This window comes from Lissotriton helveticus, chromosome 3_1 (assembly GCF_964261635.1).
Source record: "Lissotriton helveticus chromosome 3_1, aLisHel1.1, whole genome shotgun sequence".
In the NCBI taxonomy this organism is placed as follows: Eukaryota; Metazoa; Chordata; class Amphibia; order Caudata; family Salamandridae; genus Lissotriton; species Lissotriton helveticus.
Window position 1 is genome coordinate 1557269744 of NC_136061.1, and position 27658 is coordinate 1557297401.

The window sequence follows — 27658 nt, forward strand, 5'->3', positions numbered from 1 at the left end:
GTCAGGTATCCCCATGACGGTTCCGCGCACACGCTGGGGTGCGCTTTATAATGATGGTGGCGGAGTTAATGTGGTCATTGAGTTCTCGCCCTGTGCAGCAACGATCGCGCTATATGAGTAATAGTTCCAGTGCAGTCACCAGAGTCTCAGTTACCTATGACTACCTTTGTGGGTCCTATTACTCACTTCCGGGGCTGCATCTCAAGCATGCATTTCTGGAAAATTACAGTTAGTTTGGTTTGTGCACTGCTGTTACTGCTTTTGCAGCCTCAGATCGCCACCCAACAGGTCACAGGCTTGTGACTATGCAGCTTGATCCTAGCTAGGTATAGTCTACCAGGTTTGTGCTTGCGCAACAGTGGTGGCTGTGATATTGAATCGAGGTCACTCGGCTCTCTGTGAAGGGGGGGTCTTCGGCCCCTACTCACCATCAGCGTGCCCTCCTCGCTCAGATGTCGGCATCCACCTCGCTTATTCAGAGAGAAGAGGTGAAGGGAGGGGGGGGGAAGGGTGCACCACGTGTATTCCACCCTTGTATTGAGGTGTTGCTCCAATCACCCTTTGTTTTTTGTTTACACCATACAGTTTGCCAGGCAACCATATATTTGCATTAAATCCACTGATTTGTGCCAATTTCTCAGCCAGCTCTTGCGGTGCACAGCCGATGGCCACAGCATCCCCCACTGCGCATCGGGATCTCCAGGCTCTCACCACCATAAGCCGCTCAGTCAGGGAGGCCCCCACCACCAGTCAGGCACGTCGTGTGAGTCTCGGCTGCTCCACACAAATGATCCGAGCGCGGGGACCCGCCGCGCCAGCAGTCACAGGCGACAGGGTGCTCCTGCTCCGATCGTTGTTGTTCGTGACAGCGTCTCTCTCGCCGACCGCGTCTGCCGCACTTCAGTCACGGCGGCGTACGAGACGAACCTCCAGGTCTCCGTGCACCGCACCAGCGCCCTGGCCCAGCAGCTCCACTATCAGCCCGCTCACATCAGATTAGGGCCTCCGGCCCCCGCCTCCCACAGCCTCGGTCAGCGCTATTGTCCGGATCTGAACCCGCCGATGCAGCTCCTCACCTCCGGCGCAACCTTGACGCCTGCCCGCCGGCGTCCTGGTCACGCCCTCTGGGGGCATTCACAAATCCAGGTCCCGGCTTCACATGTGCAGATGGGGCAGGAGGCCGCGTCACAGCAGCGCCGCTGCGCTTGTCTTTGTTGCGGCAAGTATTATTTATTTACTGGCTCAATACGTTAGCTGGTCATTGTCCACAGCATCTCCGCAGCACAGGGTCAAGATCTAGCACGTCCATGTCGGATAATGACGGATTTATACCGCTTCAGCCGGCGGAGCTGCTCTAACAAGCAGCCATTCCACAGCTCGGCGAAACCACACCCCTTGTATTGTTGCCTTTAGTTGCAGTGTCAGTGGAGCTTAGGGCCCAACGGATAGATGGACGTATTTGAAATTAACTTGCCCTCTGAGACAAGTTCTTGCACTCTTTTTCTATGCTCATCTAGGATATAGTGGAGGAGCTCCTCCATTTCGTCCCAGTATGCATGGTCATAGCGAGCAAGTAAACCCATTGAATTGGCAATATGCCAATGGTTTGCAGATTGTGCTGCAACCCTTTTCCTTGCTGCATCAATCGCTTGCTGTATTTGTAAGCCAGGAGGTCGTCGCCGCTAGCTTGTGAATTTGTACGCTTACGAGCAGTGATGAACACTAGTGAGTCTGGTGGTACTTGTCTCCTAACACATATGAGATCTGACGGAGAGGCCTTAAATTTTTTTATCAACCCTGTGTTTTATTATTCTAGCCCTAACAGGGTCTTAGAAAATATCCTCAATGGGGCGTAACATGCCTTTTAGCATGGGCAAGTACTGAGGGGCGCTGTGGGTAGATGAAAGGGTCTCAATGAGGAATTGGAGGGTTCCTTGTGGAGCTGGACGTCATGAAAGGTTGCAGCCCTATATATTAGATCCAGATAAGTAGTGGAATCATCAGGAGGGGATGGAAAGAATATAAATCAGGGTCAGTGTCTCCTGGAGGATCTTAAGCGTACCAGGGGTCATTGTGTGGTGGTGTCCCAAAGGTGTCATCCCCAGCAAAGTGTCCACTTACACCATTAGCAGGGAATCCCTGATTTCAGATATCTAGGAGATCTTCAAAAGACTGCGGTGGAGATGGTGAGTCTGGTGGTGGTGATGGTGTTGAAGGTGGTGGAAGAGACAAAAGACTAGTGGCTTTATCAATTTTCTTCCTTTCAAGTGGTGTGGGTGAGTCAAGTGCCTCTTGGAAAGACAGCTGTCTTTTTTATGGAGGCAGAATCGAAGCTGAAGGCGTTGTTTGGATTTGTCCGAGCGAGGCTGAATGTGGATCTATTTCTGTCGAGCATCCAGCTTTTCTTGTAATTTATGGAGGATAAGCTCCACTGATTTGCTGGTATGTGGTTTCGAAGCAGGCTTAGAAGCTTTTGAATCCGAGCGGTGATTGAGTTTCGGCACCGAAGTTCCACTCAGCATCGAAGCAGTGGATGTTGACAGGCGGCTAGGCACCGATGGGCAGCTGGTCGCCGGGGTGGTTGACACCAAAGGCTTCAGCTTCAGTCGGTGTTTTAGCACAGAGCCGGATAGCGAGGCATCTGAACCAGTTGAGTGATGCAGACCATGGCCAAGAGGCAGAGGTGGTTCAAAGGCCTCTTGATCAAGAGGGGCTGTGTGTTTTTTCAAACGTTCAACACAGGCTAGAGGGACGGGGATATCGTACTCACGGACTGAGGAGCCAGTGTACCATCCGCCATCTTGAAGTAGACTTCAGGTTCGGAATCGAACTGCCCCTACGGAGAATGCCTCTTCTTCTGCTACGGAAACTTCCGGGTATTGTTTTTCCTCTTCACCAAAGTCTTCATGGGCAAAGATGTCAGGAGTGTCCTCAATGTTCCACCAGTGCATTTCGAGCTGACATGCTTGATGGTCTCAGAGTGTTTTCTTCGAGCGGAGGGAGCTACAGGACTCACAATCTGCTTTTTTGTGTTCCGGTGACAAACACAGATTAAAGACCTGATGTGAGTTGGTCTGTGGATACCTCACGTGTCAGCGGGGTCAGTAACAGACGGGCGTTCGTTCCATCACTAGCAGGGCATTCACTGAAGAACCTGGTGTAGAGAGAACATGATTGCCCAGAAGGACAAGGCCCTGTTGGGGCCGCGATGGAAGCATATGGAATTGATGAGCGATTAAGCTTTCCTCGATAGGCAGTGTGGCAAAGCGCTATCGAAACAATACTGATGTAAAACAAACTGAAAAGAGCACACTAATGTCCCGGCTTGCAAGCACACAAGTCCAAAGCCGAGAGCAAAAAGAAAACAATCTAACGATGGAGTCGAGGCCCATGCGCATTATCACCAAGAGCAGGAGTCACTCAACCTTGTGAATCGAAAGGCTTCTTCGAAGAAAAACAACTTTCACACATCCGGATCCAACACTAAATGGCAGGAGTATTCAAAGTAGGTGTATCTACAGCTACACATGCCTCAAACATATTATTTTTCTCAAATTACACTCCGAACCCCCTGACATCAAAAATATACAAACATTATAAACAATACTGACAGTTTGTTGGCTCCATTAGTGGCACATCTCGTATTTTACAAACAAAAAATTTAAAAAACTCATTCTACAGCATTTCAGCCATTTCATCATACATACCTTTTGATTAGGATAAAAATGATTAACACCACATTTCATATGGGATATACAAATCTAATAAAATTCCTTGTTTGTTGCTCATCTCTCAACAGGTGTATTAGCTCAAAGGGTTTTTCTTCATTTTGAGATCCTGGTTGTACTTAACTGAACTGTACACCAATGTTTTGTTATTGTGACATCTGAAACATTAAAATAGAAGTATATTGCACAAGTATATTTTGCTAAATTTGATCAAACTAGGGGACTAAAATCTTTCAAACCATTTTCCTTTCATTTCTGTGGGTTATGCAGCTCCTTTTTAAGTGCTACTCTAGTGAAAATCATACTTCTATGCAGGGAACATCAGACATCTTAAGGATTTAAGTGACAGTATCTTCATCAAACAGGATCTATTAGCAAAGTTAGACTTTAGTTTTTTCCCCATAGATTGACAAATACATTGTTACCCCCCCCCCCATTTTCATCTTCTATGTATTGCATATAGTGTCTTGCTGAATTCATCCCTCGATGCCAATCTGTTCAATGTTTATCCTTTCTTTCTATTTGACAGACCTTATCTCTGAAATGTCTGTATTTTTGTGAGATGCAGAAGATGGTCAGATAGTATTTCAAATCAGTGGAAAACACACAGCAATCGCTGAGCCTTTGTATTTTAGTGTTGTTATCATTCAAGAATGGACAAAGTCTCTGTTCATAAAGACTGCATAACAGAGATTAAGGTTTTTGGGAGTAATAACATACTTGCCCTTTGGATACCGACTTGACTCGTTCTTCCATGGGGGTTTACAAGACCTTGAACCTGGGAGTTTGTTCAATCAATTTCATTTAATGGCCTAATTGGGGTAGTGTTAAACGTTTTCTTAATTTATGATCCATATTTGTGCACTACTTTCACTCCCAGACTGCCACTATAGTTTGGTTGTACACGCCCCTGGTATCTTTACATAAGGGCTGAAAGGTTACAACTCTGAAAAACAAAAATGCAATGGTTTCGCCTTTGGAAAAGTTAGAGCTATTGGCATTGTAAATGACAAATTTTGTATTTAGGTGTTGGTTTTGAAAACAGATAAATAAATGGCATTGTCATTTACATTAGCTTAATGTCTCGCAAATGTGAGACCTATTGTACCCTACGGACGGGCTCAGCAGACAGCACTTACTAACACACACACACACTAACACACACACACACACACACACACACACACACACACACACACACACACACACACCCACACACCCACACACACACACAGAGCCACCCACACCCACACACAGAGCCACCCACACACACACCCAGAGCCACACCCACACACCCAGAGCCACACACACACCCACACACACCCACACCCAGAGCCACACACACACCCACACACCCAGAACTACACACACACCCACACACCCAGAACTACACACACACCCACACACCCAGAGCCACACACACACCCACACACCCAGAGCCACACACACACACCCTCCCCCCCACCTCAGCTACTAATCCCGAAATTAGAGGAACCGTTTGGAACCACGTGTCCTGGAGGCGACAGGAAAAGTGGTGTTTATCTAATATTCCAGTATTGATTGAAATAGGTTTCCAGATTTCATCCCTATCTCGCCATACCAGTGTAATCTCACCGGTGACTAACTGCGCCTCAAGAAAGCCTACTGCCACCCAAGGCCGTCACTCCCGGCAAGCCTCATCCCAATATATCCTCCTCTCCTGCCAAGGGAATAGTGAAAAACATCTTCTGTGTATCGTGCAGCGGTACATCTGGTACAATAACGAAGCTTTTGTAGTGATTGACAAGTTCTTGAGAGTACGCCAGTAACTAAGTGAGCAAATGCATTCGCTGAAGATGTCTGTGTACAGTCAACCCCAAAACATTTAAAATCCGGAGGGGTTAACTCCGTATTTAATCTTTGTGAGGATGATACAAGGAAGAACAGGTCGCGTTGGAAGCCAGAGTACCTGTCCTCTATGAGTCGGTCTTACATTTAGAAATCAAGAACGCAATTTGAAGGGTAATGCTGACATTCGTTGTGTGGAAAGAGTAACTCGTTAAAGAGCAGGTCGCCGCGTACGGAGGTCAGAGCCGTCCGTGGCAGCATGCAACCGAGTGCCCTCCGCCGAGATCTAGGTTTCCAGGGACCAACCTCCTCCATGGCGTGAACGCCGGCGATCTGTGGGTGCTGCAAGAACACGTCAGAGGCAGGGACAGACACAAAATGGAGCGCAAGGTGGGCATTCCTTCTCGTGGATTCCGCCACAGGCCCAGCTGTCCCTCCCCTCCCGCCGGCGCTCGGCCTCAGTGCGGTGCTTGGCTGGACAGTTGCCAGGTCAGTAGCCCACAGCCACCGCTAGAGTCCTGGGCGTAGTGACGCGCCCCTCGGCAGCGTCACGCATCGCTCTATACTACAGGGTCTTCTACGAATGTTTGTTGTTGTGGTGAGTCGAGTCAAGGCTGGGTAGCAAGTATTTCAAGTTTGACGGCTGGGGAGGGGTACTCGTGTCAGATTTTCATGATGGGAAGAGTCCCGGGTGGAACCGTTTCGTTGGGGGCGGCTCAGAGCATTCCATACGCAAGGGCGGAGGTTTATTACAACCAGCCCGCACTTCACAGTCGGGGGGCTGTTACTTTTGAACTCCAGGCCTCGGCGTAGTTGTGATTGTTACAGTCCTGCGCTTTAGGGTTGCAACATCGAAGCACTGGGAGTCGAAGGGGTGGGATGACACGAGGCATCGCTGGGAATGCAGGATCGTTACTCCCAGTATTAGAGCAGGCGGGGTAGTGGGTTGTCAGCCCAGAACTCAAGCATGGGGTGGAGGGTTCGTTGCTGAACTTGCTGTCGATCACCACAGATCTGGTCTTTGGCACTGGCGGGACCCGCCTAGAGCTGCCAATGCACCGGTACTATGACATCGCACTTGTTACCACAGTACGAGAGCAGTTACTACATCCCCGCATGGGATGACCGCTGCCTACCACAGCCGTCTGCTTTTGGCTGGCGAATGACCCTACAGTCAGCACCCTACAATTATTTATTTATGTATGAGTTTTCTTTTATAGCGCGGCGGACTTTACCCGAAGGTGTCAGAGCGCTCAATGAATCCAACATTCTATGCTGCCTCCTTAAACAGATGCCTCTTCACCCCTGAAACACTCTCTCAACACCCCCGCCCCCGCTATTAGTACCCCACATCTAACTTTTAACCCACCCTTCTAAGATTCACCAATCACACAAAGAATTAGCTGCAGCTCTACTTGGCAGCCACGGTGGGCAGTACTTCAGGCACCCCCATATTCCATCGAGCGAGAGCACGACAACTCCCTTTTCAGAAAGACATTCACCTAAGGATGGAATAAACCCTGCCACCACCCCCTTTCCAAAGGAACACCCCAGAAAATCTCACGGGAATCTACAATAAACAAGAAAACGGTCTCAGACTGATGAGATGGACCCTGGGATGCGTGCACTTGGACGGGCACACGGACAGCGGGATGGGGGACGGGCACACGGACAGCCGGAGGGGGGACGGGCACACGGACAGCGGGGGGTTGGGGGGCGGGAACGGGCTTACGGACAGCGGGAGGGGGGCGGGAACGGACAGCGGGACATCGCGCAACCCACCCCTGCAAAGGACACTTCCGAAATGGCGAAAACAAAGCTTTCAAAAGAAAAAAAAAAAACACGCCCACAGCCGCATGACGTGGGCAAAAGCCTAAAATTCTCGGGAACGCCCACGAATCTGCGGACAGATCTCTGTTCCAATGGCTAGCCTCCATTTATGGAGCTAGCCAATGGAACAGAGAGGCGGTGACCAAGCCACATACTGTTCTCATTAGATTTCGCCTGCGCGAAACGCTGCTTGCGCAGCTTTCGACAGGCGAAACCTAAAAACTGCCTGGGACATGGGACGGACCAGAAGCCACAAACCTTCCCATCTGAAAAACGTACTGCACTCGGCACTGTTCGACAGAACAAGACGTTTGAAGCACCGCCGATATCCTGTTTTTAGAAACTTTATCGCTTGTTATTTTAAAAGTACAGCTAACATGTTGGCAACGTCATACCGGTACCCGACACCAATCCCGCTCGATCACAAATGACAAATACATTTACATTTATCCTTCATGTACTACATTTGCACCTCTGTATCCACGCTATTCCAGTTTAATCCAAAAAATGAACAATAAAGTAACTATCGTGCACCGTTTGCCTTATTCGTGGCTCTTTCTATATCCTATTGTAAAACACTTCTCCGTACGTTTGAAATACATGAGCATCGCCAAACAGGGAATGCTGGAGCCGTTCCCTGAATCTCAGTTAGATAAACATATACATCAGTCAAGGCTCTTTGATTGGGAAGCAAGGGGTTAGCTGAATTTTGCCACAAAGACAAACATCACTTGATAGACTTTCAGGTAGTGTGGTTTCTGCAGTCTACGGTTTAAATAAAAACTTCAACAACACTGGAGAATTCATTCAAAGAGAAGGCGAGTCTTGGCTGCTGCGTTGCATAATTTAGCTACACATCATGATAAAGGCCCTTTAAGGGGTGATTGTCTATGCTCGGTGCATGGGCAGCATGGCTCCTAAACAGCCCCTACAAAAGGAAGCATGACTATGGTTCATGAAGGGCACACTTTCATTTAATAACATACATCACTGGACAGGACAGGGGGGGCGAAGTGATGTTTCTATTGCAGCGTTTAGCTGAAGCACACGAACACATTTCAAGACATACTCTTTAAAAGGAACAATGAAGATACATCACAGATGGCAGTGCTTGTTGAAAACACATGGAGGTCTCCTGACATCTTTAAAATGGAAGCATGGGGGTGCTTACCGCCTTGCACAATTTAGCTAACCTCTGAAAAAATGAAACAAGTCATGCAAGCATAAGGCGGGGTGTTGATCGTATATTTCACAGTTTAGAGAATAAATTAGCATAATGAGATGGACAATTTAAATGGAAGGGTGAACGTGTATTGTGCCATGCAGAGAACACCAGCAAACAGACCCTTTAGGCGAAATACGGAGGCGGTTCCGACTTTGCACAACTTAGTAAAAAATCTGAAAATCTCTTGACACACCCTTTAATGGAACGGCGTTGCGATACTTAGCAAGTACCATAACATTAGTCTCTAGACAGGTCCTTCAAATGGAAGCATGTTTGCTGCACTTGGACTGCACAGATAACGTAAACACAGAACCAGCAGACCTCCCTTTGTGAAGAAGGTTTGAAGTTGCCCACGATTTCAGAGTTTATCAAAACTGCAAGAGCACAGACAGTCAGGGGAAGCGCAGAAACGAATCTTGGATTACACAGTTCATCAAAACACACATGACCATCAGCACACAGCGCGTTCGTGGACAGTTTAGTTAGTTAACGGACGGTAATGGTATGCCATTAGAGAGGAAGAAAGATGTGCCTCTTTAGCACACATATGGAGACCACTTGGAAAGCCCTCCGAAACTGTGTTTATTTCACACGTGATTCGCTAACCAGGGTGCACAGCAGTGAAACTAAACCGCATGCAACTCACTAGAACGGTCCTTTAAAAGTAAGCATGTAGTCTGTCATATGCATTTCACAAAGGACCCAAAATAAATTACAATCACTAGACACGTACTGTAATACAAAGCGCAGCACAGAGGAGAGCCGGATTGCACTCCTTAACCAACAACATAAAATTTACTATTCAAGGGGAATTGATAACTGCAATCAATGATGTTAGATTCTAATGTGAACATAACTACACAGATTCTTGGGAAGAACCAATGAGGTGGTTTCCTGTCTCCTTTTGTCTTAAACCATGGGGATTTTTAGACATGCTCTTTACGGTACAGTTAATTGGAAACAAGATCACAGACAAGCAGACACGTAAAAATAAAGCACGCCTGCGGTCCGTGCAGTGTATCAAAAACCAGTGAACTTCGGAATACAGAATCTTCACGCAAAACAAGGTTTGGGAGTTGCCAATTTAACCAAAGATTTAAACATCCAATAGACAACGAGCACACCTAAGGGGAAAGGGTGTTCCATCATTGCAGTGTCTGTGTGCGAAACAGTTCTCAGAGGCGACGCTGCAGCCTCTAGTCGGTGGAACGCCGCCGTGTGCAAGGCAGTGTTATTTTTCATTATGTCTCAAGCGCCACATGCCTGCATGGCTCTGTCTGGCCCCGGGCTGATACGGTCTGGCGAAGCCTGGCTCTGAGCTGGCTGCAGATGGCTCGCCGCAGAATCTCTATGTGCCCTTTGAAGGCTGGTCGGGTATTGCAAACCACCTCGGGCTAGTCAAGCCGGACTGCGCCTAGTACAGTGCCGAGAGGGTGCCTGGATTTTGTCGCGAGGATGCCTGCCCAGATTAACGACGTATTCACTGCATTTATAGGATGCAGGAAAGCGATAGGACAGGCGGTAGGTAACAATAGCTCTGAAGTATCTCTGGGCTAGCTGTACATTGGTCGGCAGCTGCCTGCACCAGAATGTACTCTACACTGCATCCCAAGGTGTCCCTTAAAGCAGAGGGGAAGGACTGCCCCTCCTGTATTCTTTTGCAATGGTTGGAGGAAACCCCATGCCCCATCCTTCCCCTGACAAAATCAGAGCAAGAGAGCAAATCACCGGGGCTGCGTGGGACTTACCTACACCCGCTGGAGGGCGGGGTGGAGGCTGGTTGTCCCGGGCACAGCTGGTCGCACTGGAACGGCTGAACCGCGTGGAGCTGAACGGACAGCTCCAGGCGCCGAGATTGTAGTGCGCATACTCCAAAGCTCGGCGGACGAAAAGTAGGGTTTCCGGCTCACTGCGCATGCCCTGAGGCAGGCTTTCTCTGTGTTCACAGAGAGCTTCCGGCTCTCTGCGCATGCTCCCGTGCTTATTTCGCAATGATTTATGCAATGGCATCCCGAGGGATGCTGCCAAAAGGTGGACTTTGTTTTGAAGACCCTGCTTCTCCAGGGGCTTACTCTAGGCAAAGAACAAAGAAAGGTGAGACAAGGGAAATATATGTTGATGAAGAACAACGCCACAGCTAATAATATACATATATTAAAGCATCACAGAACAGTAATTTATATACGGACAGCGGGAGGGGGGACGGGCACACGGACAGCGGGAGGGGGGACGGGCACACGGACAGTGGGGGGGGGCGGGAACGGGGTCACGGACAGCGGGAGGGGGGCGGGAACGGACAGAAGGACATCGCGCAACCCACCCCTGCAAAGGACACTTCCGAAATGGCGAAAACAAAGCTTTAAAAAAAAAACAACAACAAAAAAACATGCCCACAGCCGCATGACGTGGGCAAAAGCCTAAAATTCTCGGGAACGCCCACGAATCTGCTCCGGCTATGACGGACAGATCTCTGTTCCAATGGCTAGCCTCCATTTATGGAGCTAGCCAATGGAACAGAGAGGCGGTGACCAAGCCACATTACTGTTCTCATTAGATTTCGCCTGCGCGAAACGCTGCTTGCGCAGCTTTCGACAGGCGAAACCTAACAAGTGGAGCAGATGTAGCCGACTGGCTAAGTTGAATATTTGGATCCTAATGGTCTGGTCTGGGTTCTAATCCCACCTTTGGCACTTAACTGTAATTTCTGTGATCTTGGGCATATCGCTTAATCGCCCTGATCCTAAAAATGTAGCTATGAACAAAAAGTAATGCATTTGTAAATATGTGAAATATCATAATGTGAATGGCAAATGATGAAAATCACTACTTTATGTACTGTGCTCCGTTACTATCCAGCAAGGTTTGCACCATATAAATACAAACACCTTTTCTAGTCTTTAGTTGGGCCAATAAACCTGCTCAACACTTTCAACACTTGTCCAGATGGAACCAGACACACTCAAGACACAGTACAAGTCTCCAGTTTTTTCTCAAGTAAACTGAAAAAGATGCTCAATCTAAAATTGCTTTGAATTGTTCACTTAGCTACACAGTACTATCTTGTCACTCTTGGCAGTTAGGTCCCTGGGATAATTATAATGGCAGGTTTATTTGTACATCTGATTGGCTATTAAACGTCCACAGATTGCAGAAGTTCCAAGTGGGTGGGAGTGCCATTTAGTTCTGGCCCACACAGTTCTATACACGAGAATCTAATGAAAACTTAGAACCATCTCCAACTCAGCAAGAAAATAAAGGCCTTTCTCGTCACCACTTTTATTTCTATATCTCCTGAATTGATCCCATTACCAAACATTTAGAGAGTGGGGAAGTATCTCAGAAGACATTACATAACACTGGTCAGTAGAACTGGAAGGAAAAACAAGTAAATCATCACTTTTAACAAAAATAATGTTTTGTGAAACTCTACACATCACTGCTGAACAAAACAGCAAAAACTGTACACAGTGGCATACTTTCACCTACTTCTGTTGAGTTCTGGAATTCTCTACCTATTTTACATAATAAAGGCCTGAAATCAATACATAATCACCGAAAGCATTATAGATTCAAAGGGTCCCTTGAGACCATACTTGTAATGCACTATTCATTAGGCATCAGCACTCGTCCGATTCTAAGAACTGTGAAGAAGTTCCATTTGCAGGTGAACACCTGAGCAACTTAATCAACAAGCATTGGCATAGCCAATCAGTCTTGCCTTTGGGACCTTATAAGTGTTTAGTTATGCAGCACAATATCCTTGGTGCAACAACATCAAATGTTGCATGGCTAAGCACTTATAAGGTCCCCAAATGTGAGACCTATTGGTAGGGAGAAGCAGTAGGTGAAGTGAAGTACGGGGAATGGTAGGAAAGAGAAAACAAGAGCTTACGCTGAAGCCGGAATTAAAGGAAGTACAGTGGGGGAAGAAACGCAAGAGAAGCCCGGGAGTTGTGTGCAAAAGTGAAAGTGACTGCGATGCACTTAATGAGGCCAGCAGAGTGACGAGATCTGGGGTTGGGGAGGGAATTGAAGTGCTGAGAGAGGCACGCAAAGCGCGCGCCCGCGCACATGCACTCAAGCTCTAGGCCTGCCATGGCAGCATCTGGTAGCACTTTTTTTTTACCCCTTTACTAAAAGTCGAGCAAGCAGCACATGCGCTGCTCTAGGTTCGACCTAGAAAGGGAAAGCACTCTAAGGTAGTTACTAACAGGAGGTATGGAAGCCAGAGGGCTTGAGATACAGCCAAAGGCAATACTCCATCCTGGTCAATATTTTAATAATTAATTGGGAGAGCCCTGCGCATAGTTGCTATTGCCAATTTTAAAAAGTGAGACATGTCGAGTGAAACAAACTTTCCACAGCAGCAGCTGTCTGTTAATTGATCCCCCAGTGTTCTACAGCAGCTTCAATACAGCTTTCTAATGAACAACTAAAATGCTAACATTCTGTAACCATGACAAATCTGAGGCACACCTGAACACCAGTTGCTGGAACAGGAGTTGCAGAATTGAAACCACTTTTTATAGAGGAGACAGCAGTAATTGAACAAATGGGTGGGTTGGGGTGGGCGAGCATTTTGTCATTAAAATTATGGCTAATGTTCGAGAAAGCAAAAATTAGAACAGATTTCCTGTAAATTCTCAAATATCTCCCTGATTCATGTGAGAAAAAGTATGGCATGTGTAGTGCTAGAGGCACTCTTATGGTCTGACACCCTGTGATGACCTTTGACTACCATCATTTTAATTGACTTTAGTGTGTTATTTTACTCTAGCCTGAATGAACGACATCCTGCATATGCCTTGTTTCTCTTAAAGGTTTCTTTCTTGTAATCTTGCAGTCTTACAGTGGGAGCTGTCACAGCAGAACAGCCTTGCCAAAAACAGAACATGTGGGTTGTGCATTTGAAAGCATGAGAGAGAGAGGTGTGGAATGTACTTTTTGGTCTCGAAGTGCAGTGTTATGAGCAGTGGTGCACAAATGTGCACTGTGTTGTATATTGAGAGATGGCACATGTGATGCTATAAGAAGTGGTGCACAAATGTGCACTGTGTTGTACATTGAGAGCTGAAGCATGTGATGCTATAAGCAGTGGCGCACACATGTACACTGTGTTGTACATTGGCAAGTATTATGTATTTCTTACTATTGGCTTTGACATGGCCTCATGTCATCTTGAATTCTGACTCTGCCTTGCTTGAGCTTTTCTGCGCGTGCAGACAGGCTTGCAAGTTGTTTGGGTTAATCACGTTCAAGGATTCTTTTGTGAGAGATTGTTTAATGTACCCGGGAAGGATTTCGTAAGCTTCGTCAAGATAAAGGTTGGAACATGTGAGAATGTAGAGGAAATGTGGGAACTCCTTCCTGCAGTGGAATGCTTGCCTGGACAGTTCCAGTAAGTTTCCTTAGTGCAGAGGGAAAGACTCTCAAACCTTCTAGTGTGTTTTTGAGACTATAAAGCGGAGGGTTGTTGACAGCCAGGGTGGGAGCTCACTTACAGAGTAGACGTTCTGCTGTAAGACGTACGGAACCGGAGTCCCAGCCCAGCTGTGAACGGGCCCCCAAGCTTGGGTTGGCAAGGATGTCGAGTGAACGCTCGAGTGGGGTGATCAGTTTCTGACTAGTGCCAATGTGATGTTTGGTTCCAGTGGCTGTGGTCATTTGAGGTGTTTTCTTTGTGATGTGTAAATGAGTGCACATCCAAAGTAATCATTTGAAGTATTCAGTATATATATCTTTCTGCAGGACGTCCAGTATATTTGCTTGAGTTTTATCTCATATTATTTGCTGCTTGTATTTCATATTAATGCATTTAACTGTTGCATTTACCAAGTGTATTATCATTGTTTACCTATTAATATATATCTCTATATATATTTGAATGTGGTTCATTTGGCATCTGGGAAAGCCTTTCTGTCAGAGAGCATTGCATAAATAAAACCTCAAGCCTTATTCTAAAAAGAGAGTCTTTGCATTTTGTAAAGTGAAACCCTTTTCTAGGTGTTGTTGTGTTTTACGTTTTGCTTCGCTGTGTTTGAACCACTGTGTGGGAGATTCTGTATTATCTGAAAGGCAGAGAAATACAGGCATGCTGAGTAAAACATACTTCCAAGAGAAGCAGCAGTCTGTCAATTGACTCTCCAGAGTTCTAATGAACAAATAGCTAATGATGAAATGCGCTTGGGCGCCATGTTGCTGGGATACAAGCTGTTGAACTTAAAACCTTTCTTATGGAGCACAATGAAGTGAATGAGCACTGAGGTTAAAACAGATACAAAATCAGTTATTTTCGGGACCACAAATGGATTTCAGTGATTTATGGACATAATATATTTTTGTAGCACTAAAAAATAATGAATGAGAGTTTCCTACTTAATTTCCGCAATCCTTTCCAAATATGTTTTTTCAGATATCTGTCCCGAAGACATTTAATACCGTTTTAATTTTAAAATAGTAACACTTTTGGTAAACCTAGAAGCTTTTTTAACTTTCCATTTAAATGCATGTAAATAGATGTTTAGAGATGCACAAAGCTATTTCCAGACAGATTTCACATTTAAAATCAATTGATGTGCGCTCCCAAGGAAAAATGGGGCCCTCCACAGTTTTTGTGTGGTTTTTAAAATGAATGCAAACCAAAGGAGAGCAAGCATCACACACATCAGCATTAACATAAAACAATATGAAGTTATGATAATGATGACAGTGTGCCATCGCTCCTTAAATCATTCCAACAAAACCTGCCCTCCACCACACACTCACTCATGAGCACGGCTCACACCAGGCTTATAAGTAATCCTAAATCAGAGAGCATACATCCTCCATCTAGGAGAGAGTGCTAGGACTGGGAGGTCCTCTGACAGGTACTCAACTAGGGGTTACCAATGTATTTCAAAAGCAGCGTGTGTGCCTGCCATTTTACTTGCTAATCTTTCCAAAGGCAACATTTCCCACAGTGTATGGTGCCACTGTGCAATGAAGGGCAGTTAATATTCTTCAATTGTAATCTAATAGCCATGTTAGCAGCTCCTAGACATTACAAGCACAAATACCACTCCCCTGTAGACATTTGTTTAATATTGTTCTGTTTCAGAACTACAATCATTACTTGTAGAATTAAAGGCACTGGGAAGCCCAACACACTGAGTAAAGTGGATGAAACCTCCGTTCAGAATGGTGATAACTTTGAGCACCTCCAACACACTATCCACTTCTCCACACTCCACCCAACATAGGCCATACACCTTTGGGGACATCTTGTGTATCTTGTGGGAGTGTAAGGCATTTGTACATTGTCTTGTAGTGGATCTTTCTACTTTTCAAGCTACCGGAGCATGTATAGCCTTCCTCAGTAGGCACCATTTATGTTATGCTATAGTCAGGCCGATGTATTTTCCTTAGCTTTCTTCTGAGAGCAGTCCTCAATTGGGTGCTAAGAAAAAGTAGAAGAGTAATAAGCATAAATAGCTTGCCTATTGCTTTTTCAAAGTGATATTCTCTCTCTTGGCTCCATCCTTGACTGTGGAGTAAACTACCTAGTGGCAGACCGGAGCATAAAACAATATTTTAATTTTCAGCCAACTGAAATTACAGGTTGCATTGTTCAAATTCTGCCTTGAATATTAATGTTAAAGCTGGAAAAAAGTTTGGAGCTCTAGGAAGGATATTCATCTTTATGGTGTTTATGCCCCCCATCCAAGACAGGAATAAGTTGGACCACGAGGTAAAGTCTGTTCAAAACGATTCCGACAGCAAGGGAAAGTTAGCTTTATAAAGCTGGAGGGTCCGTGGCATATTCTTGATTACCAAATATCAGATTGTAAGAAAGTGGCTATGTTTCTATGATCACCTCCTCCCCCCAAATATTTTGGACTGATGCAGCTGGATTTCAACTCTGAAGTGTACTGGGCCCTGCTGACCATGCCCAGTATATGTGATCTGACCTCTAATAGTGCAACTGGCTGATCCCTGATTGGCATATACAGCTTCCCTATAAGATTCGGTTGTTCTTTGTGTGGCCTTGAACTTCTTCCTAGTCACTAAAATAGTGCAATTTGACTAAAATATCTCTTGCCCACTAAGTTGATCAGGAGTTCTGTGAACTTACCCTGTGTGCTCTATCAAGACATATTTCTGCAAGTTGTTCACCCAAGAGATTTTCAAAGGCACGTTATGAAGGAGGGAATATCGGCTCCCTCTGCAAGACCTTTCACTCTTAAATTTACTCTACAGGATAGGATATGTTTTTCAAGACTTCAGTGTGAGAGCATTGTCTAGATGCTGCTGGGTAATCTCTAGTTTTGTTGTTTGGTAATTTTAAAGGCTTCCAACACGTCCATTCTCTCCTCTACATCCAGGATTCTAGTTCCAATGGAGAAAACATCTCTGCGAAGCACATCAATTTCAAGCCCAGAGTGGATGCCCGCTTTTGTTTACTTTTGTCTGTTTCCTGTTTAAGATTTCCCCTTAGGTCATGTCTTGAGCCCCGACAGAGGCCTACAAATCTTCCTTAGTGATTACCATGTCCTGAGGTAATTCTGAAACCTGCAAGGAAAATTCAGTTGTCACAGACGCCTTTGTCCCTGTTGGTTTATGAGAGCAGTACAAGTATTGTCCTTATGTGTGCTCTTTTTTGGTAGCATTTGCAGATGGGTGCCACAGAGTCAAGTTAATAGCCTCCACAATTGTATGCAAGATTTGTATTTGCTAGTCTAGACATCGGGGCCTTGAATCTATTGTTGATGGGGCACTCTGGTAATCTTGAGACTTGCATCTGATTGCGCATGTTCAGTCCTCTGCCCGTCTTCCACTTTGGGAGGTTCCAAGATTTGCATGGCAGGATTCCCCAGTGTACAGTGCTATGGGGGCCTCAAACTCCTCTTCCTTATTGGTGTCCAATCTGCAGTTTAAGTCACCATCAACCTGTACAATCTCATCTAAGATGCATAGCTTTTTGGAGAGTCAGTAGGCTCCAGGATTGTCATGAAATGTTTCAAAAAGGTGCATATTTTTGCCTAGTATGTGAATGAACGTTTCGGGGTGAAACGTCAAGCGGGGGCTCAGAAAAAAGAAGGGGTCCCAAAACGCAAAATCCCCGTGCATTCCTCAAAGACTTCTTAAGGAGCTCTACAGCAAAAACTGCTGAACGGAATACACTATATTTGGCAGGAAGCTAGATCTCGGTCTGCAGATTTTGCTTTTGTGATCTGGTGTAAATCCACTCAGTAGTTTTTGAGAAATTAAGTTTACAAATATTTGTATATAATAGGACAGTTGAGTCAGTGAGAGTCTTGTGGGAGCGCCAATTTCAAAATGGTGTCCAGATTGGCCCCTGGAGCTTTTTTTACCCTTGGATCATGTCAGACTCCCTTAGGAGCAAGCGCTCGGATTGGCTGCCGGCAACATGAGAAACATATTGCTGGCAGCCATTACAGGACTCTGAGACTTAATCCCCTTCTCCTGAAGTTAAAAAATAATGATATAATGGGACATGGTAGGGATACCCTGCCCCTCTAAGCCCCATGGGCAGGATGATGTAATTGGAGATGTAGTCAGTGATGTCATAGAATATGTCATGTGTGAGGTCAATAAGTAGTGCATGGCAGGGCGCATTTTATAGTTACCTCTGCTAACTATAACTGGTGAATTTATGTGGTATTTTGGATTCAAGACGTTAACTTTGTGACTAACATATTCACCCAATTATAACGTCAATTTAACCTTTGGGTTTTTTCAGTGAATATATGCCATAATTAACAAAACCCGCTTGCAATTTACAACTATCTTAAAACTGGAAATTAGTTTAAATGACACCTTGTATTCCTTTTCTGTGTTGTCCATTTCAGACTGGGGAATTGTTCATTATGTAAAATGTCTACATTTGAAGAGTATTGCTTACATACATAATTTTCTTACACAATCTGATATAAAAGGTGCCAGTGGAGAATTACATAAAAAAAGAAGTGACTTTCCTTCAAAGTCAGTCATGTGACCACTTCAGAATACCTGTAGCCGGTGCATTTATATTCAGTGTAGCAATCTGGGTTGAAAGGCTTCACGCTGCTTAGAATAAATCCGGAGCGGGCTGCCATGGCAGTAACCTGCCAACTGTTGTGCCATTCTCTGATGGGATGGTCTGCTGGGGTCCCACCCTGTCCCCTGCACAACGATACATGGATTTCACCATCATCTGTCAGGACCCCTGCACAGCTATGAGGAAAACAAGATGAAAAAGAGTGAAGGTCCAGACAGATAGCAAAAAACGAATTATGTAAGAATGTTAGCTAATTGTGCGACTGACAAACCTCATACATGCCAGACACTAGATCTGTTGTCCGCTCCAGCTGTGCTGACAAAATCATAATGCCAGAAAACATAACTCTGCCCACTGAAGTGTAAAATAGAATAGGATAACCAAATAGTAAAGGCAACTCAGTAAGTATATGGAACAAACAATGGTTCAATAAAATAACGTGCTACTCAAATTAGTGCATTCTCTATTGCTAGTATGCAATGAATGCAAAAATTAATTACAGAAACAACAACTGTATGAAATATAAATAGTATTTAATTTCAAAGAGAGAGACCCCTTAAACCAGGGGAATAAGGTACTTGTTCAAAGTGGAATAGAGTGTTTCCCTTGGCACAGTTTAATCGTTAAGCCCACATGTTAACTTTGGATATTTAAACATTTAAACACTGTAAAACAAACCAATACGTATATAAAAAGGCTGGTATAAATTTATTATTCTTAAAAACAATGACAGTCACAAATTTAAAAAATATGGTGTTACCATATTACAACTGATAAAAACAGAGGGAAGAAAGCAAAAAACCTTTTCTTCTAACAATTTATAATACAACTGAACATAATGTCATAAGGAAAATCAATGACGGGTTCAATGGACAGAACAGGATAAATAAATCAAATTCTACTACACCACAACAAAGAGAGACACATAAAGACAATACAGTTTTGTCATTCCAGCTATGGCACACCGAGTGTATCAATCTCAGACTGGCAATCTTGGGTACATATAATTATTGTACTTTACAAAATTGACACGGTTACTCAGTTGTGCAATTCGTTTTGCGTCGACGCGTTTCGATGGCTTATTTCATATTCTTGCCATCTTTTTCAAGACTGTTGTATTTTCGTCTCCCTTTATCAGCGGCACTGGATGGTTGCCTTAAATTAGAGGTTCCTTTTATGTCATGTTTAGGAAGAATTCCTCTGTTTGTCCTGCACAGGCATATTATAGGGCAGGGCTAGTCTGCTAGGGATTTCCTTGCTGCTTATTCTTTCCACGTAATAAAATCAAGTCAACAGTCCTGCGCAGGGGTTATCTTTATTTATTATTATCCAGTTGGCGGTAACCCACTGGTCGCGTCTACTGGAAGGGCACGTCCCGCCTTGTTTAAAAATTTGCTTGTATCTTGCTCATTAAGTCGCTGTATTAAGTGCGGAGTGGATACTTGGCTGAGCCGTCTTTTAATCTTGCAAAGCGGCAGCACTTGTCTCTCCACTCCCAGTCCGTTCCAATCCTACGTCTGAGACGTAGGATTGGAACGGACTGGGAGTGGAGACGTAGGATTGGAACGGACTGGGAGTGGAGAGACAAGTGCTGCCGCTTTGCAAGATTAAAAGACGGCTCAGCCAAGTATCCACTCCGCACTTAATACAGCGACTTAATGAGCAAGATACAAGCAAATTTTTAAACAAGGCGGGACGTGCCCTTCCAGTAGACGCGACCAGTGGGTTACCGCCAACTGGATAATAATAAATAAAGATAACCCCTGCGCAGGACTGTTGACTTGATTTTATTACGTGGAAAGAATAAGCAGCAAGGAAATCCCTAGCAGACTAGCCCTGCCCTATAATATGCCTGTGCAGGACAAACAGAGGAATTCTTCCTAAACATGACATAAAAGGAACCTCTAATTTAAGGCAACCATCCAGTGCCGCTGATAAAGGGAGACGAAAATACAACAGTCTTGAAAAAGATGGCAAGAATATGAAATAAGCCATCGAAACGCGTCGACGCAAAACGAATTGCACAACTGAGTAACCGTGTCAATTTTGTAAAGTACAATAATTATATGTACCCAAGATTGCCAGTCTGAGATTGATACACTCGGTGTGCCATAGCTGGAATGACAAAACTGTATTGTCTTTATGTGTCTCTCTTTGTTGTGGTGTAGTAGAATTTGATTTATTTATCCTGTTCTGTCCATTGAACCCGTCATTGATTTTCCTTATGACATTATGTTCAGTTGTATTATAAATTGTTAGAAGAAAAGGTTTTTTGCTTTCTTCCCTCTGTTTTTATCAGTTGTAATATGGTAACACCATATTTTTTAAATTTGTGACTGTCATTGTTTTTAAGAATAATAAATTTATACCAGCCTTTTTATATACGTATTGGTTTGTTTTACAGTGTTTAAATGTTTAAATATCCAAAGTTAACATGTGGGCTTAACGATTAAACTGTGCCATGGGAAACACTCTATTCCACTTTGAAATATAAATAGGACAAAATCAAAATCTGTGTACTCGAATAATAGAGCAGCAAATGTTGCTCTATGCACAAATTAATAGTGCAGGAATTCTTTTTAGGAAAAATCTTTTCATGCCCAAAAGTTATAGGCAACTCGAGTGTGCCAAAATGTTACCTTTATGCTAGTAGCAGACACAGACTTTTATGAATCATCCCTTCATGATCATCCACAATTTTTGTTTCCACTGTGCCCCATAAACTATCTCGCCAGTGGTCTTTTGGCATGAAATAATTTTTCATGTAAGAATTATCCCTGCAGTATTTGTGTCTGGCCACACCTTTGCATAGAAGGCTCCTCGTTGGGATTTCCCTAGTAAATTAATAATGAATAGATGTACAATAGCAGATAACACTCAGAACGTCACACTATTTTGTTTGGCTACATGATCTGAGAGGATGCATGACTAACCACCCAACCTGTGCAGAGTACGACCGCAGCTTCCTGAGAACACAAGGAATTTGATGGATGGAATGGAACACATACTGGCAATGAAAGGTCCACTTCAGATGAAATGCATCTCCCAATACTCCTTGCAGTAGAACAGTGTCGCTCTACTACGTGGCAAAAAGGTCAACTAAAGGGGTGTCCCAGAGGGCGAAGAAGAAATTAAAGCCACTAACTGTCGATGGTGCAGACTTACGAGGCCTGCACCTTCTGGGAGGACAACAGGTTGCTCACGGCCATCATGAACATAAACTCAAGACCACAGACCCAGGGCCCTCACACATACACCAACCTCTTGTTGGTGTACCACATTGTGGTTGAGTTGTCCATCAGCGCCTGTACTGGTCGACTGCGGATGGGAGAGTAGGAAAGTCTTGAGAACCAGGCAGATACAGAGACAATCATTTTTCACTTTTTTTTCTTGGGAACAAGAAAATAAAAGTAGCAGCACCCCTTCTCCATCTAGTTCTCATGAACCAGTTCTACGGCCACTTTTCTCTACAGAGCCAGAATCTCCAGTTGCAACATACTGCATGGCATTTGAGGGGACAAAGGGAACCGGGGCAGGGTGGGGGTGAGAAGCAGAGGGAATGGAAGGAGTCCGAATGGGATGTGTAAACCGTTCTATTGTTCGGTGTAACAAACAATTAGCCCGCAGGTTATTGGCAGTGTGTGGAGCTGTTTAGTACGTGTTTTGGTAGGACGAAGTTGTTCGAATCTACGAGCAAAGTAGCAAGTGTTTGTTATCTTATCCAGCAGGGAATAGGTAATGTGAGCCTTTTGGTGCTCTGAGGAGATTCCCGCTATTTATAGGTCCCTTTTTGATTTGAGCAGTAGTAGCGTTGGTAGTGCTACGGTGTATGATATTATTCATTAGATTGGGGAGTTGAGCCATCTTACGCTTTAAGGTCCCGATAGTGTGATAGCCCAAGGTTCGGTAGGGGAGTTAAAGCATACTGGGGAATTTTTTAGTACCACGCTTAGTTAGGGGCTAACACTACCTGAGTAATGGCATAATTACTTTCCCCACATTGAATAATGGAGAGTAGGTTTACATGTTGCTATCTTTTTCAACAATTATGAAGGATTTTGGTATTTTTTTGCAGAAACATTGCGCTGGTACAACAGTGATCATATCTTGTGACACTGAATCAATGATTTTATGACCATTAAGGAAACAACGTCCCTCATATTTTATAGACTGGGCTCATTAATGACCGACCAATAAGTAATAACCGAGATCTACAGGTAACATGTTAACTGAAAGGTTAATAATCTCAAATTTATGTTGGATACTTATTTATATAAAAAATAACATGTCTCCCCCTCTCTCTTTGCAGAGGCAGGGAACTCGATTTATCTGTAGGCCAGTTTACCTTTTTAAATTGGAGCCTTATCTTTGGAACACACATGAGTGTGCTATAAGGTATGTTCAGTTCAAGAATAAATATGTACTATATGACTCATAGAGTTAGTTACCTTAGTAAAAACGGCTTTTTATTTTCTACAGAGTTATCCCTACATTTAAAAGGGATTCCGTTGAGGGGAGATCTGCTTGATCCTCCTTTCGTAGTCTGCACATAACTCGTTCTGAAGTGATTCGTAGAGGGATATGTGTCCTGAAATCATGACAGGTACATACAGACTATAAGCCTCTCTACTATCTGATTCACCCCTAGCATACCTATGAGATAAAGAATGTTTAGGTCAGCGTATACATCCCGTATTTATGGGGGTGGTGATATAGAATAAAAAGAATGTCAGCAACAACCCCCTCTATGGTCTGAATACAACATCCTTAGGATGTATGTGTATCTGTGTAGCGGTGGAGTATGATTGGGGGATGGGTTATATCACCAGGATGAAAACACTGGAGTTGTTTTATATGTATTATTATGTATAGATATCTCAAAGGCTAATTTAATGATTATTTGTGTATTTTCTTTTTAAGAATACATGTATAGATTCGTAAATTCTTTGGGGAGTGAATATATTTTGTCCTGAGGAATGTGGCTTTTCGAATCATTGGTCCACCGAAACGCGTCAACGCATTCAAAAGAAAAGGCACACTGTAGACTGTATTGACATTTGTGAGATCACCAATATTTAATGTATAAAGACAGACTGTTCATGATGCACAAATGATTTTGGTCTAGTGTGTAGGCCTTTGTTAAGATTAGAAAGTATCCTTTCTAGCGTATTCTCCCTTTGATTAATTGTGCTAATTATTATGATTGGGCTTTTATTGTTTTTAAATGATGTTTAAGGATTTTTTGTCCTTGAATAACTGATGTGTTTTAAATAAATTGTATTTTTTACTGTGTACTCTTTGGCCTTTGAGGGTGTTTTGTTCTGGTGACAGTTTGAATGTGAAGAGTGTGTCAGCTCTGTGTTTTTAAACATTCCTTAAGGGGATTTGGTTTGACTACGGTCTATTTGGTGCCCTACCCCTTTTGTGGTTTGGGGCCCCTCTCATTTGTTGATAACATTCTGGAAAGGAAGGACAAAGCCTAGCTACATAATCTGAAGAACCCAATGATGATGTTTAATGTACTGCCAGTGTACCATGTGAAAAGAAATGACGATTCTCCAATTATTAGAATCTTGAATTCATTAAAGGATGATAAAATTATGCAATACACTTTTATTCCTGCCCCAAAATGCAGCCCTTTAAAGAACATCAATACATCATAAACATTTAGAATGTTCACAAAGGAGTATAAGTATCCAGTGCACAGGCTTATCTTCCTCTTTTAGCTGTGAACACACAAGAACTCGAATATCCACTTCTGGTTATATGGATTACAATCCATCTTGTTTCTTCATGAATTCTACATGGTATTATCTGAGGAGAAGAGATTTGCAAAGTAAAGGTAATCTGGGCTGAAAGTTAAGCAAGCTTAAAAAATACAAAAGTCAAATGACAAAAAAGGACACTAGGAAAAATAATTCAGAAAGGATTCAGAAATATGAAACCAAAAAATGTTATGTTCTCATCTTAGTACATTCTCCCCTCAAGGGTGATGGGGAGGGATAACGTTAGCCTCCGCTGTCTTTAATGAAATCAAGATTCTCTCTGCATAATAATTGGAGAATCGTCATTTCATTACAAGACCGGAGGCTACCATTATGCATGTTTGAAGCCATCAAGAGCTATATTTCCAACATGCTCTATCGGTCTTAGGTAAAATTTCGCAAACGTGTTTGCATTCGACCAGTCAGCTGTTATGAGAATTTTGTTTAGGGACCCTCCTGCCCAAAAGGCCTTACTAGACATGCCTCTCCTAGAAGAGTGGGCTCCAAATCTTGAGGTCTATCCCTGCCTTACTCATAACCGTACGTATCCATCTAGCTAGTGTTGCTATAGAAACAGGTCTATGGGGTTTGACATAGGCTAAAAGAAGTTGGTCAACATCATTCGCTCTAAATTCTAATATTTTGCTTTCGTACACTTTCATACATTTAACCACACATAATTTTTCAGTCATGTAAGAAAGGGTAGAATACGGAATCAGACATGGTTTTGGTTCTCTTCCAAATGTCAAAGTGTACGCCTTTATTGGAGTAAAGTCTATTATATCACTCAAGTGCTTTTTATATCAGAATCTCTTTTGAACGAAATTAAGCAAATTAATGTGGCTAGTTTCATGGATATCTGTTTAAGAGAGAGTAAAGAATTATCTTGCCAAGCTATGAAAAGTTTGAATATTAAGCTGACATCCCACATGGATTCATACCGTGCTTTGAATGACCTTTTTAGCCAAACACCCTTCATTACTCTTTTGATTAGAGAAGTGCTACTTCTAACCCAATTGCTAAGTTATTCACTTAAGCATGACCAGAGGAAATAGCGGATCTATAGCAATTAATTGTCCTATAGGAGAGGCCAGAATCATAGAGAGTCACTATATAATGGGCTACTTGTTGTACAGGGACCGCCACGGGGCCACATTTCTCACTGTGCACCAACTACACCACTTATTCCAGATGCCTCTATATCTCTTCCTTGTACCTGGTGCCCAAGATTTGTCCAATAGCCTTGTTGGCTTCCAATGAAAGGTCTGAATATCTATTAGATTTCCTGAGATCCTCCAAACAAGAAGATTCATATTCCTCTCTAGGAACAAAGGGTGTTCCTCTCCATCAGGACCCTAAAGAAGGCCTTAGGATACTGGGATTAGTCATGGAATGTCTATAGCTAGTTCCATCACTCCTGGGAACCACACTTGGGATCTACAAAAGGTTGTCACGAGTATGACACTGCAAGATTCTATTCTCACCTTCCACAGAACTCCTTAGATCAATGAAAAGGGGGGGGGGTAATCTATGTTCTAGCCCCATAATTGTAGGAATGCATCCACAGCCAATGCCCCTGGATCCGGTTTCCAACTGAAGTAAATCAGAACTTGGAAATTAAACCTGCTTGCAAAGAGATCTATCTGTATTCGCCCCCAAAGACCTTGTATCAAGGAGAAGGCTTCTGTATCCAATTTCCAATACCTGAAGAAACAAGGGTTCCAGTCCGCTCTTACATTTTGAACCCCTGGAATCAATTCTGCTTTTTGAACTATTTGTGTTCCCAACAAAAATACCAAATTTGTTTTGCTAAGTCTGAAAGCATCTTGGATTTCACCCCCCCAATCTGTTTATATAAGATACTGCATAGAAACTGTCTAAATTAATTAGTGTGTTTGGTGTTCTTTAGAACCTCCTTGAAGCTCATAATGGCATTCAGTGCCGCCAACATCTCCTGGCAAATTATATGAAGTACAAAGAAATTGAGGTAACAGGGTAAAGGGCGCACTGCAAAAAGTATTTTGTGGCTTAAGTAAATAATACAAATCACAACAGGTGCTCAAAAGCAAGGAAGGGGAGGTCACCTCACTCCCCCAAATTCCCAAGAGCAGAGCTCTTGATGTTGAGAATCAAAGTTTCTCGCTGAGCACTCAAATAAAATATCCTTATTTCAGAGTTCAATCCACCGTAATTATAATTACAAGTCCATATTTAGTCCATTTCCAAGTAAGACACCAGAATTCTCAAGTAAACGTGATGCTGATCCTCTTTAATTAAAGGCTCAGAATTTTCACAGTTCATTACACACTCTGCAGCCAACACGTGTTTCGTTGGGCATCAATCATATGCCTAATCAACTTCCTCAGGGCTATAATCAGTAATTCTTCATTTCTATTTTGTCTCTTAATGATAGGAATTCATAGGGGTTGAGTCTGTATCCAAGATATCGACTTGCCTTAATTGTCAACCTCCACTCTCACTTCTCAGTATACTCGTACTTCTAATATCAGCACTACCAGTGTCCAGTATTACGGCACAGTTCTTCCGTATTCGAGTCGCTGGCGTCTATATCTACCCAAGTTATCAACTTTCCTTGTTTGTCAACCTTCACTCTCACTTCTCAGTATAATCGTACTTCTAGTATCAGCTCTACCAGTATCCAGTCTAACACGTGTTTCGTTGGGCATCAATCATATGCCTAATCAACTTCCTCAGGGCTGCAAGCCAAGAAAATAATAGGAACATAGTGTAATACACTTTCTGAGGTAAATTATTGAAAGTACATATTATTAACAAGAAATTAATTATGTATTTTAATATAAAGTCACCACCTAAGTGAAAAAGACATAGTTCCCTTGAAATGTGACGTATAGGTCAAACTATTTATCAATATTGTGGCTCCCGGTGTCTCTTTGTAAGTTGCAAAACATTCGGGTTTTAATCAAATTAGCTATTCATAGATATGCAAAATATGAGTCTCAGGCTACCAGCACCTTCATTTTGTTGCCCAGGATATAAAGGGAACGTTAAATCAATGCGGGATTTTGTGCTTCGATACCCTTTGTTTGTGGTTAGGTATATCATTAGGCGCACTCCTCTTTCCCTGAGGTAAGTTACTACTGGTCGGAGTACTTTTGTGAAACACCACGGGCCGAGGACCGGCCGAAGTGGAGGCAAAGGAATTGATAGAGCACTCCCCTCCATGTGAAACGAAGATCATTTTGGCTTTTCTCGTCCATGGGAATCG

At 43.6% G+C, this 27658-nt stretch overlaps 1 protein-coding gene across 2 annotated transcripts in view; it reads right to left on the minus strand.

The window, feature by feature from the left end:
- FDXACB1 (ferredoxin-fold anticodon binding domain containing 1) overlaps nucleotides 1-27658 on the minus strand; it is a 149824-nt gene that overhangs the window by 12190 nt on the left and 109976 nt on the right. For both annotated transcript variants that reach the window (XM_078682314.1, XM_078682313.1), the window contains one exon: nucleotides 18619-18822. In XM_078682314.1, coding sequence (XP_078538440.1) covers nucleotides 18619-18822 — 204 coding nt within the window. The remainder of the gene's footprint in view (nucleotides 1-18618; nucleotides 18823-27658) is intronic.